The sequence below is a fragment of the Centruroides sculpturatus genome, unplaced genomic scaffold, assembly GCF_000671375.1.
Source record: "Centruroides sculpturatus isolate CEXI.00-Female unplaced genomic scaffold, Cexi_2.0 scaffold204, whole genome shotgun sequence".
NCBI lineage: Eukaryota > Metazoa > Arthropoda > Arachnida > Scorpiones > Buthidae > Centruroides > Centruroides sculpturatus.
In genome coordinates, this window is record NW_019384459.1 from 238444 (window position 1) to 251541 (window position 13098).

At 29.6% G+C, this 13098-nt stretch overlaps 1 protein-coding gene across 1 annotated transcript in view; it reads left to right on the forward strand.

Annotated features, from left to right (window-relative positions):
* LOC111620759 (small conductance calcium-activated potassium channel protein 2-like) overlaps window positions 1-13098 on the forward strand; it is a 61058-nt gene that overhangs the window by 16997 nt on the left and 30963 nt on the right. Inside the window, exon 2 of the mRNA XM_023362754.1 lies at window positions 2541-2636. Coding sequence (XP_023218522.1) covers window positions 2541-2636 — 96 coding nt within the window. The remainder of the gene's footprint in view (window positions 1-2540; window positions 2637-13098) is intronic.

Here is a 13098-nt window from a genome sequence, read left to right on the forward strand (position 1 = left end):
CATATTATCATATAATTATAATTATTTTATAATAGTAAATTAAATTATACCAATTATACCATTTTTTCTATACGTAGAATGCTAATATAACTAGAAAATTTCCCTTAAATTATTCTATTATATTTAAATTCTACAAACTTCTTATTTAAAAATAAATTTAAAATTTTTCATTTTAGGATTCGGGAGATCTTGAATCTTCGAAAAATGTAAACAAATTTTGGGTTTTTCTGTATATATGCACGTTACTATGTATATGTGTAGGGGCGCGATTACGTTCACCACTTTAAAGCTTAATAATTTCTGTGCCTTTTGTCCAAAATTTATGAAATTTTTCAGGGAGGTTTGTGTATTAGGGGCATCGATACCATTAAATTTTGGTGGTTAAAGGTCGAGAGGATGGGGAGATAGAGAGAGATCACGTGTTATATCTCGAGTGCGGTTGTACTGTACAGTACTTATGAGAATTTTACTCGTTATTACAATTAAAATTTTTTTTTATAAAACTCGCCTCTACCCTCAAAATTAAGCTATTTGCCATTTTAAAAAGCTTTTTTTAAAAAAATAAAATATGATAATAGATGGCACTATCAAAATTTTAAATGTTGCCGGGAAAGTTGAGCAACTCGTTGCTGTTTTATTTTAATGNTAATAGATGGCACTACACACAAATTCAACTTTTTGCAGGGAAAGTTAGGCAACTCGTTCCTGTTTTTTAAATTATTTCGAGAATTTTTATTTAAATAATAAATTTGAAACGATTTAAACATCGAATTTAACAATTTTAGCATGTTAAATTGTATAGAATTTTAATTTTTAATTAATTAGATTCGAAAAAATAAATCCTTAGAGATGATAATATAAACATATTTAATGCTGATAATATTTATTAATATATCTTAATATAAATTAAGTACATACGTGTTAATTTTCAGCATAATTAATAATTAAGTGAAAATGCTTTAATGTTATTAAAATTTGAACTTTCAATATGTAACACGATAAGCTAGAAACTCTCTAACAATTATTGACAATACTTAAATGTTGTTATAGACTTTGAAGAGCAGACAGAAAATATCATTTATATATATTATAATATACGAAAATATATACAGTAAAACCTGTTGAAAACGGAAACCTTCCAAGCAGGAAGAAATATTTGCTACCGTAGAGTCCGGTTTACACAGGTTTTAATGTAATTTTATGGATAAAAATTCATTAAACTTATGTGTTTAGATGTCAGAATTGTTCGTCTTTATAATTTATTTTCGAAGTCTGGTTGTTTTCGTGATGATGAATTATTGTTTTGTCACGGATGATGGAAGATGATGTCGGTTTCGGCATCGCCATCACTTCCGATCCGGAGTGATCACGGTTTAGATAAGCGGAGGAGGTAAATAGTCTGTCTAATACTTGGCAGCTACAATATTAATTGAGCAGAGAACAATCACGAAGAATTTTGGAATTACTTTTTTTTGGCTTGCTTTGTTGTAAATTAATTAATATAATTACAATTGTTGTTACTGTAGCAGTATCCGAAAAATAGCTTAATTTGCTAGGAAACGGTAACGGTGTTACGTTACTTTCATTAACACGTGATTAATTTTAGTTGACATAGCCCGTCACGTGACCTCCTCTTGCAGTAAACACTCCGTTGATGTTATTACTACTATAGACGTCGGGGAAGGTCTGCCTAAAAATTGAATTACCAGCGGGGGTCGTCGGAGAAGCAGGGGGAAAAGTTATGACGGCATTACGATCACGTGATAAAAATAATCACCCAATCTAATCCGGTATCACGTGATGAAATCTCCAGCGTAGAGGAGAATTTACGAACTCCCCGCGTGATTGGATGTTGGGCGAAAAAATAGGAAAAAATAATAAAAGTTTTCGGAAGGAGAAATGAAAAAGTCGAGGAGTGAAAGAGGAGGAAAGAGAGAGAGAGAGAGAGTGATTATTAAGACAATAGTCGATTGGGTCACGTGGTCCGGATCACGTGCCTTTCCATCCATTTATGCGAGGAAATGTTGAGAGTGGTTTAAATGCACTAAGAAAATTTCGCGCTTCATAAAAGCTGCTTTTCTCTCGGGTTTTATGGCTTTTAATGCTGTTTTCTGCGAGTTGTTTCGTGAGACGTTATTAACGCCAACCTTTAACGCTTGAAAAAACTAAACGTTTGGTATGTATCGCGGGTTGTTTCGGTGATTTTTACGGTCGTGAGTCACGTGGCACGGGAATGGGTTGCGCCATCGTGTCGCATTGTGTCGTATATAGGGTCGCGTCGTGTAATTATACAATGCCAGATAAAATGGCTCGCGTGACATAGATCGAACACGTTTAACATATCACGTGCACCTCGGAGTCACGTGAGGCGCGGCTAATTAAAACGGGGTATAAAACGCCCATTAATACAAGATGATGTGGGTGACGAATGATCCCTTGCGAACGTGCAATTGTTAATGTAATAGTACAGAAGACAATTATAAAGAATATTGTTTAGCGATGCAATTAGGAGAACTGATTGTTTTCTTTTGTCCCCGCAGGCATCTGTCTATTCGACCGCTCTCAAGACACTCATCAGCGTGTCCACCTTGTTGCTGCTGGGACTAATCATTGCCTACCACGCCCTGGAGGTGCAGGTAAGGTCAATGACCCTTCTTTCCTTCTTTCTTTCTTATTTTGCTGCAGTCACGTGAACAAACACCGACAAACAGGACGTAGCTTCCTGCCGGAAACGACACCACCAGAATCTTCTATCCGCGTGGCCAAGCATCTGGAATCGAATTCATCCATCATATTAGCAGGGGGGAAAGCGTTGTAGAAATTAACGAAATATATGTTATAACGGGTAATTATTTTAATAGAAAATATGAAAAGTTTTATATATTTTATTATCACGTGATACAAATTCCTTTCAACCGTTTGGTGCAGTAAAAATAAATAAAAATAACACAAACGAGGAAAAAAAGAACTTATATTTTAAAGAGAAACGTATCATAAAGTTCAGAAAAAGTATTTACTCTTCATAAAATACTTTTTATAGTATATAGAAGAATTTTTATGGAACTTTTAATATAATCGACTTTATAGTTTAGTATTAAACTCTACGATCACATGACTTTACTAAACTTGAAAACTATCTTTTTTATTATTATTATTTTTTTCTTGTTTCAAACTACAACAGAAAATAATCNATTTCTAGCATCTAATATTATCTTAAAACGAAGCAAAGAACGGCGCAAATGTTAAACGCAGTTTGCAAATTTCAATTCCATCTAAAAAATTGGAAATTACATTGGCTTCAAAACCATTGAAAGAAATAACCAATTATTTAATCACTTGGGTAAATCATCTCATTATATTTTTTTTTTTTTTTTTTTTTTCGATTGCAAATTTAAATTCTATCTAATTCAATAATTATTTTTAAATTAACTAGCATACAAATTGAGTAAATTAAACTTTCAATCACGTCACGACAGTATAATTGAATAGATAAAATTATTTTAATTAGGTTAATCCTCGGATTAAAAACGTGCAAAAATTATAAACAAGGCGCCGAGTTATCTTATCTCCAGAGATATAATTATATAGGAATTAACTTTTCGAATAACTCTATCGCAAAAGCGATTTATCCGATCGTGTAATGCCCCATTTAAAAAAATAAACTCGACTCACGTGATCAAAACTATAATCATTTAAAGAGAGAAAAGGAAATTGGGAAGAATAAAAAACTATAGAGAAAGAGAGAAAACGGGCATCGATTTGTTACTATAGAAGTGAAACGGTATAAAGATCTTTACAGTGAATTATATATTAAAACGTGCAGTAGATCCAATAACAAGACTAATTTTATTAGGGTGGATATTTCTTTGGATGAGAGTATCACGTCCTAAGTCCCCTGTAAATGAGCTTTCTCCTTCGAATTCTGTAGCCAGAAGGGAAAAACAACACGCGTCATCTCCTCTAGAAAATTTATTCTAAGGGAAAAGATTAAGCGGGAAAGGAAAATGTCAAGTTGTTTTGATACTGCTTCCCTATGCACGTTATCAACAACGATAAAAAGCTTCACAGTGCGTCACGTGATCGATGAGGAATTATTATTTTTATTTTTATTATCATTCTCGCACGTAGTTAAAATTTATAAACAGACTTTTGGACACTTATTATGGGCTTGTTTATAACTTATGCAATATATTTTAGTATTATTATTAACTTTTTTATCGTTTCATTAAGTTTAATTATGATTTTTTTAAGTAAAGCTGACGTGATATGAAATTGTTTTATCAAATAAATTATTCCTGATGGATAATTAACAAGAAGTGAAGTGATTTTACTCAATTATCTCGTAACCTTGTTCAGTATATATATATATATATATAAAATTAATAATTGTAAATGTTTAATATTTAATTCGAAAATAACTAGTAGAAATTATATAATTAGTATTAAATAAACTTAAACAATTTTGGAATTTTTAGAGTATTTACAATGAAAATAATAGAATTTTGTCCCTTATTACGTGATATAACTTTAACAAAACAAATTACAACTGATCGATACTTATCACTAATACATCGAAACAATAAAAAAGGTCAGAGTTTATCCTCTTGATTTGATGTTATCAACCTCTTGCGCCCTGACAAATCTACACACAATCGTCTCAATAACGTTACGTGCGTATGAACTAAGAATAAAAATTTCGTAAAGTTAAAACTCAGTTTATCAAAGAGTACATCAAGATTTTGATTAATTATCCAATAAAAGAGGGTTGGGCCCCTTTCTCCGTAGATAATTTGGATGTGTGTATGTGTGTATGGCTGTGACACACAAATGTTTTAATTGACCTTCGAGTAACCTAATCTCATGAACTTCCGTTGTCATGACAACTGGCGCACGACTCGCCCAGTAGTACGTTGAACTCCCCCCGTGCATGTCACTGATCGATTTTGCTTGTGAGTAAACACCTGACCTCCATCTCATCTGTTAGTTTCTTCCACTAAATTCGAGAAAAAAAAGACACAGACACAAACACAGAAAAAAAAGACTACGTATTGTGACATTTGCCAAACTTAATCACTTCTTAAACAAGTTCTTTTATAGATTTTTAACACTTACTTCCGATTGTTTTATATTTACTGTGTGTGTGTTTTTATATCATAAAAATTATTAACTGATTAAAGTAATTTAAAATGATTTTATAAAGTTGTTTTAAATACATTTTAAAAATAAAAACTTATTACTTAAATAATTTATATATAAATATTCTATTCATACACCGAACTAGGTTAACTGATAAGGAATTTAATTAATTTTCTTCTGCTCTAAAATCGAAAATTTTAATAGAAAAATAGGGAAAATAATAATAGAAAATTATTTACATTCAGCCCATTATCCATTTTAGAAAACTTCTGATCTAATTCTTAAAATTATTCCATTTTAAACTTGCAAAATAGTTAGTCGTTATCGTGGTTCTTACATTAGTTTTCTGTTACATCGTAAACTCTTCAGCGTTACTAAATTTAAAATTCACTTTACTCGATCATTCAAAAATGTATAAAATATAAATATCTTCTTTGCTTAATTACCCATTTAAATATTAGTTATATCATTATCTTAATTACTTAATATTTGAAAATGTGAAATAAAACTTTCTCATTACATTTTAAGGAAAACAATTTTAAATGAATATATATATATATATATATTTTTTCTTTTATTCATAATTTCTCTCCATCTTCCGAACCATCTTCCACTTGTATTCTGAATTTACATATAACTTGAATTATCATCAAAATTCACCACCCTAATGCAATATATATTAAATAAATAAGAATTTCTTTCTTAAAATATGCATCTTGTATGATTTCTTAAGTCTTTCTTTCCATTTTTTAACCCCTTAAAAATATAGATATATGTGTGTTTTTACTAGAGGAACGTGATTCAACTTCAGAAACACGTGAAATATTTCCTTTAAACTTCAGGAAAGATGTAAAATTTGTAAATGGATATTTTAGTAAAGATGTGAACATGAATATTTAAATTTAATCATGTTTTTATAGTTTCATTTCGTATGATTTTAGATAACTTTCTCTTTTATCTTCCTACTCCTCTTCTCCATCCTCCTTCTCTTTTCCATCTTATAACGCCTTAAAAAATAAAATATATAAAGCATTCGTTTTTAAAATATCAAATTTATATTTTAAATATATTTTTCTATATTTTATATTCTTATTTTTAAAGTTCTTGGGAATAGAAAAAGCGTTGTAAAGAATTTATCTTCGTACTATTGAAGAATGGAGAGATTCAAAAATCGACCCGTTCACCTGTTGAACGTTTGTACTTTTTTCTATAATTTTATAAATTACACTTTTGGACTTGTTGAATGTTGACACACACACACACAAAAAAAAATAAAGAATTATAGCTAAAAATTGGACAAATTCTGCTATAATTGACACGAGATGGCAGATTAAATCGATCGAAATAAACGAATAAAAATCGATTTAAAAGTTAAAAAATTCGGTACATTTCATCTGTTTATTAAATAAAATTGCGTAAATGTAATTAAAAATTCAAAAATATTTAAAGAGATTTAAAAATTTCAAGTATGTAAACAAAATTTAAGGCATTTTTTTACAGTAAACACCATTAAGATTTCGACAGAAATGCTACAGAAATCCTTAGAAGAGAGAGAGAGAGAGAGTACTCAGGTTTGCTGGATTAAAAAAAAAATAACCTGGAACGTTGCATTAATAAGAGATGATAAAAGGTTCCGCATGATGCGGGAGAAAGAAATGACCAGACACGTATAGAAGATAAAAAAAAATAAATAAAGAAGAGGAAGAAGGGAAGAGGATAGGAGAAGAGACAAAAGCAATGATTTGTTACTATGCTAGCAGACATGGGGGTCTTGTTTCTCAAGGGATTTGCCACCAAAGTTGAATTTATTGATGTTTGTAGCGTTACCATAGTTACATCTTCCTTACTTGAAATGACGTTTGAGGTTTGTAGAANGTATGATTGAACAGTAATTGAAACTTTATGTAGACATGAGTTATTTCAATGAATAAATTGAGATTCAGAAAGTTTAATTAGTTATATGCGAAATGGTACTGACAGGGATTTTCCACTAGCAAAACTCAAAATTTATGGATAAATCTACAATCTTTCTATAATTTTAATGCGAGTAGAAATATTTGAAATGATAAATTATTAATAATGAAGATTTAACACAAAAAAGAAATTGTTAGAGAGATAATTGAATAAATAAATAATAATAAAAAAAAGACCAAGTATTTGATGAGCTTAGACAACAAACGCGAATTTTGGTTGATTTAAGCAGAGAGCGTCACCCACGAAATTGCTACATTCCACAACTTCCTATCTTTAGCTTTCCCTCTTTTACTTTATCTTCTCGTGGATATCTACTTTGGAATGTTTCTGGTCTAATCTCCAACCGTTACTATAGCAACCGAAGATCAGTAGAACTAGAAACATATGACGTCATGATGATTAGAAGATTCTGTGCCCTTTTTTCAATCTGCTAGAAATTCTCTTTCTGTTTTTTTAAACCTTTTACAAGAGATGAAATCATTATCATCTTTTTGTAATAATGTAAATTTGTTCCTTATTTTCAGAATATTAGCTTGTTACCTGAAAAATAATATTATGTGACACAAAACATTCGTTTAACAAGTAGATTTTAAAAAATAAAACAAGATGAAAAATTGTGCCATAAAATTAAAAATTTAAGACTTATTCGAGCATAAATTATTTTAAACAGAAACATAAATGATAAATTAGACGTTTTAAATAATAAGCGAAGAGATTTAAACGTAATTATTTTAAATTTCGTTAATTTAAATTTATTCCATACAGAATAATTATTAAATTCTTTAATTTATTTTTGATAAATTTTTCATAATCACTTATTTATTAATCATATAATTTAATTTAAATATTTTAAAATTTATTATACGAACTTTAATTTTTAACATTTGAATTATATTTTAAATATTTACAGTTTAATAAAATTTCAACCAATAAGCTTTAAGGATTAAAAAAATCCACTTAGAACGTAAGAAATTGTTAAACCAATTAAATTACTTTAAACCATTATTCATATTGTCAAGAACCAATAAACGTTAAACGATCAATTACGAAAGATTGTTTCTCTCTCCGATTGGTTACTTATATTTAAAACAACAACTTAATTAGTTTAAGTATAGAAAATGGGCGTTTACCGATTAGAACTTGAAATAATTTTTAAAAATAAACGAAAAAAATAAAAGTAATGAAAATTTTTAAATAATTCTTTTTAAAATATAAATCGAATGATAATTTTCTTCATTTATCAAAGATGGAAAACACAATTTTAGTCGGATATTGATAGAGGAAAGAGCTTCTTTTGTGTCGTTATAAACGTCTTCGGTTGAAGTCATTTAGTCAATGGCAATAAGCATGGTTTATGTGAGATAGTTGCAAGTCACGGCAACATCGAATTTTTCACTTCTCAAAAGAACAGTCGGTAACTCTTATCACCGGAAAAGTTAGTCGCGTCATTTAGTTCTTCAACGGAAGAAGACGTTTCCGTTCAGAAAATGGTTTCTACCCCCGAAAAGAACTCATTTCCTTTAAATATTCTTTGTCTTAACTCATATATCTATAAGCAAAGATTGCATTCTTATTAAGAGTCTTATTTACATGGCAGAATTGTTAACTTTTTCTCAATTTCCTCAGCTAAATAAATACTTTCATATCTCTTTAAGCGATAGAAACATTTCCAGGATAAAAATAGAATTTTTTTTTCTTTACCTCTTCGTATGATTGATTAGTTTATTGCTATATAGCCTATATTGAAAGATAGATAGATTAGATAATAATCGGAACTTCGTGATTCTAGTAAGTTATCATTATTTGTTGCCATTCGAAGGGGGAATAAAAATTGAAAGATTCATCATTCTTGATTAAATAGAACCACGTAAATTGATTCTTTAATCTCTTATAAATCTTACAAAGCGGGATACATCATTAGTTAATCACTATTAAGAATTTTTATTCTTAGACAAGTTGTACTTTTTTTTTTACTCCGTACAAATTATGATTTTATACTGGAAAGGGGGATCGTTACAAATTGAAGGCATTGTTATTTAAATAAATAAAAGTAACGTCAATTCACGTCGACCACATCCTGCTGACTAATCAATAAATACCACACGACACAATTATTTCCAACGAGTAATGACTACAGTCCACAAACCATCGAGTTATATCGAACGTTCTGGCGTGCTGTTTAACCTTGAATTGTTCCTTATTAAGATTTCGTTTAAGAAAGAAATATGCACCGAAAGCGATATTTCAATTATTTAGACATTCTTTAAAATTTTATAGCGATTTGAGCATTTTACAATGGAATGTTTAACTGTTTCAGGCCATGTTTACACGTATATTTGTTACATAAAAATTACTTTCTGTATGATTGAACAGTAATTGAAACTTTATGTAGACCCGATAATTAATTTATAGAATTTCTAAAGTCTATATTTATTTATATATTTCAGTTGTTTTGGAATAGTTTGATGTTTATTTACTCCATAAATTTTTAGTAAAGAATGAATAGAATTTGGAAAGGAATGAAGAGAATAACTTAAAAAACGACCAGGCCTATTCTATAACAGTTTAGATTCTTTTAAAATTTATACTTTAAATGCTTTAAAGTGACCTGTATCTGATTAAAACTATGCCATTCGTTAAGAATGTAGTTCAAGCTATCCAAAATATAAACATACGCTGTTAGACGTAACAAATTTGAAACACAAAAGCCATTTCCGGTAGGTGGATCTTAGATAAATTTTAGGACAAGGAGTAAAACTATAACTAGAACACATTTTTAGCTTTACACCATCAGAAAGTAGATATCAAAACCAATATTTTATATGAAATTATCCAATACATTTATGGAATTCGTCGAGTCAGTACTCCAACAATTTTCCTATCGAAATTGATTTTGGTGCAGATAACGCTATTTATCTTGGAAATAGAGCTGCATAACGCGTTCGAATCTATATTTGTCATACCCTTGGCAACTAAAGATTTGTTTCTCTCTTCACTCTGCTGTCCACTCGATACCGACAAACATTTGGTCAAGTCATTAGATCGACTTCAGCAAGTATTAAGTGACAAGCTGCACTTCATTGATCCCGTTGCTCCGAAAGATGAGAAACGAGTCAGAACTGTACACTAATCCTATACATCTAAGCGAGATGACCATTGAGTTATCCACCATATCCATAACTCTGGCTCCTCTCCACTAAATATGTTATAGTTCATTTAATAAACTTAGTGGATTAATTTTGCACATTAAGCAATTTGTTTAATTAATGACGCTTGAATATTACAATCATTTGTTATTCTTGTATAAATAGCTTATAAACTTAATTTTAAACAAAATTATACACTCAACAGGAGAGAGAATGGAGAGGAGGAGGATGAAAAAATAAATTTTTTTTTATTCTCCTCTTACAGTTCGTAGGCCAAGTTTTAAAATTAATATAAACAAATTTTTAATATTAAGTGGTGAAATTTTAATTAATTCACAGACTTACTTCAAAAATAAATTTAATAAATGAAGACTGATATTATATGAAGTTTTTAAAAGCCACGTGTCAATCTCGATTAAGAAAGTTTCATAACTAGTGTGTTACACGCCTATTAATTGGAGAAATTGCTAATTACATCAAAATTTGAAGCATGATACGATGAATATTTTATTGGATTTATAAATTTTTATTAATATATCAAATAAATTTCTTGAAAATTTTAAAATATTTTTAAAATAAAATAGCGAAATAACTTCATTATAACTTATTGCTGTTCAGACAAGTTTGTGGAAAATATATAAATCTCACGAAATAATGTTTAACAATTTTGAAATAATTAACGAAGATTTAGAAGTATTAATTGAAAAATTAAAGAAAATTTTGTGAAATTCGGCCATCGTTTATGTAGTCGAGCGTAAAGCAATATTTAGTTGTAGTTTATGGCAACAGACATGCAAAGTTGAATCATAAATCTTTCTTAAGAAACCATTTAAGGTAAAAGTTGATTCTTTGGCTAAGTGTTTCAATATTTTTGTCTTTTAGACGACGAAAGCATTAATTGTGGGAGGTTGGCATGGCTAAATTGCTTTCTATTAACGCTTACAGCAAGTTCGTGACAAAGAAGGGCAAGTCGATAATAACTTGGAATTTTTTCCTTCGATAATGAAAAGCCCACCGACTTTATGTAGAATATCCTTACTTAACAAGTTTCCTTTCAGCATTTTTTTTTTAAATTTTGACAAGTCTGATGGGCTTAGAATGTTATTTATAAACTGAACAAAAGGTCGATTCTTTGTTTTAAAGGAGAAGCTTGCAGAATTCAAATTTATATAATGGAAATGTCCTCTTGACAATTAACCAAAATCCTTGCTATAGATAAGTAAGTGGATGAGATTAGAAGAAGAAATATTATTAACTATTAATTTTGGAACTGTTAAAGGTGAAGTAGAAAAGCGACGGAGCGGCTGTGAGATAAATGTGCTTGTCACTGTGTTGTGTCGCTTGAAAAATGTCCAGTGATAACTGCAGAAACCGCGTTTAAAAAGGACTTGGAGTCGAAATCCCTTTAAATCCAATAGAACCTTTGGGATGTGTAGAAGGCCAACAGAGAAGGCCAAAAGTCAATAAGAAAAGAAGACACGACAGAAGAGATGGAAGAGTCGAAATGCGTAGAATTTCTCTAGCATCTTGATAATTATCTACACAATCTGCTCGATATTTATCGATCGTATAATTTAATTTATTAAATTATTATCGAACTATCTTACAGGAAACGAACTTTCGCTTATTAGAAGTAAAGAAAAATTTTGTCTTCCAATTAGTGCGTACGAGTTCTGAGGGGAATTCAATTTATAAATTGTACTATTTAATGTTGCTTTAAACTCGACTATCGACTTGTTTGCAATTAACTGGAACACGAATCGTTGCAATTCCAAGTGTAGTTTTAATGCTAAACTCACCCACAGGAATGCTGACCAGATTAGTCAAGAATCTACACGACACTTTAAAATGCAAATGGAGAGAGTAATTGTCTTTCAATACCTGAATTTTCATGATAAATTTCGTTAGAAAAATGCTGCTGTTAAGTATTCTCCTTTTCTTAATCTACTTAAGGGAGAATCAATAACGAAATTATCATCTGGATCATTCTGTCTGCAACTAAATATAAAGCGGAGAGAATACAACTTTTCTTTTTTTCTTTTCCTTTCAAGATATCTACGTTATTAGTTAAAATATTTCGACAAATATCACAAGCTAAATGGATCATATTTACATGTTTTTGTGCGTGCGTGTTGCCTTTGATATAATCACGTTAGGATATTTTACTTTCGAAACTTTTTCTTATGTTTATGTCCTACTCTTTACTCCACGTTATCCTTTATCTTTTTTTAGTTTTTGAAGCAGAAGTAAATTGTATCTTTCTAATACGATTACAAAGAAGTAAACTTGAAGAAAGAACCTCTAAAATTTAACTCGGTTCACAGGCTGCTTTTCTCCATTAGGTTTCAGTCAGGAAGGTGAGAAGATAATGGACCAGCTCTCCTTTCACTTTCGGTTAGTAAATAAAAAGAATAAAATAAAATAAAATAAAAATTCCTTCTTTTTAGGAATTACCCAACTGTAACGTCTTTCCAAAACAATTAAAGTGTTTATATTTATTAAGAATATTATTATTTTAAAAAAAATTATCAATGCTTTCTTATGGAATCTTTATTAAGATTTTAATCATCTTCGAAGATATCTCATTATTAAAATATATAAATATAGAGTTATATATATGCTTATGTCTATATATATATATAAATGATTGATGAGCAGCATTTTCTTCACGATAATCTTTTCTTTTTTTGTTGGCAGAAACATTGAATAGTAAAATAGACTCACGAAAATATTGAATATAAAGTATTGAATATTGAATGTAGAATTTTTTGGTGGCATTTTGGATTGAGATTTTTGGTTGTTATTTGGTAATTGGTGTAGATTTGGAGTGCTTTTTTTCCCT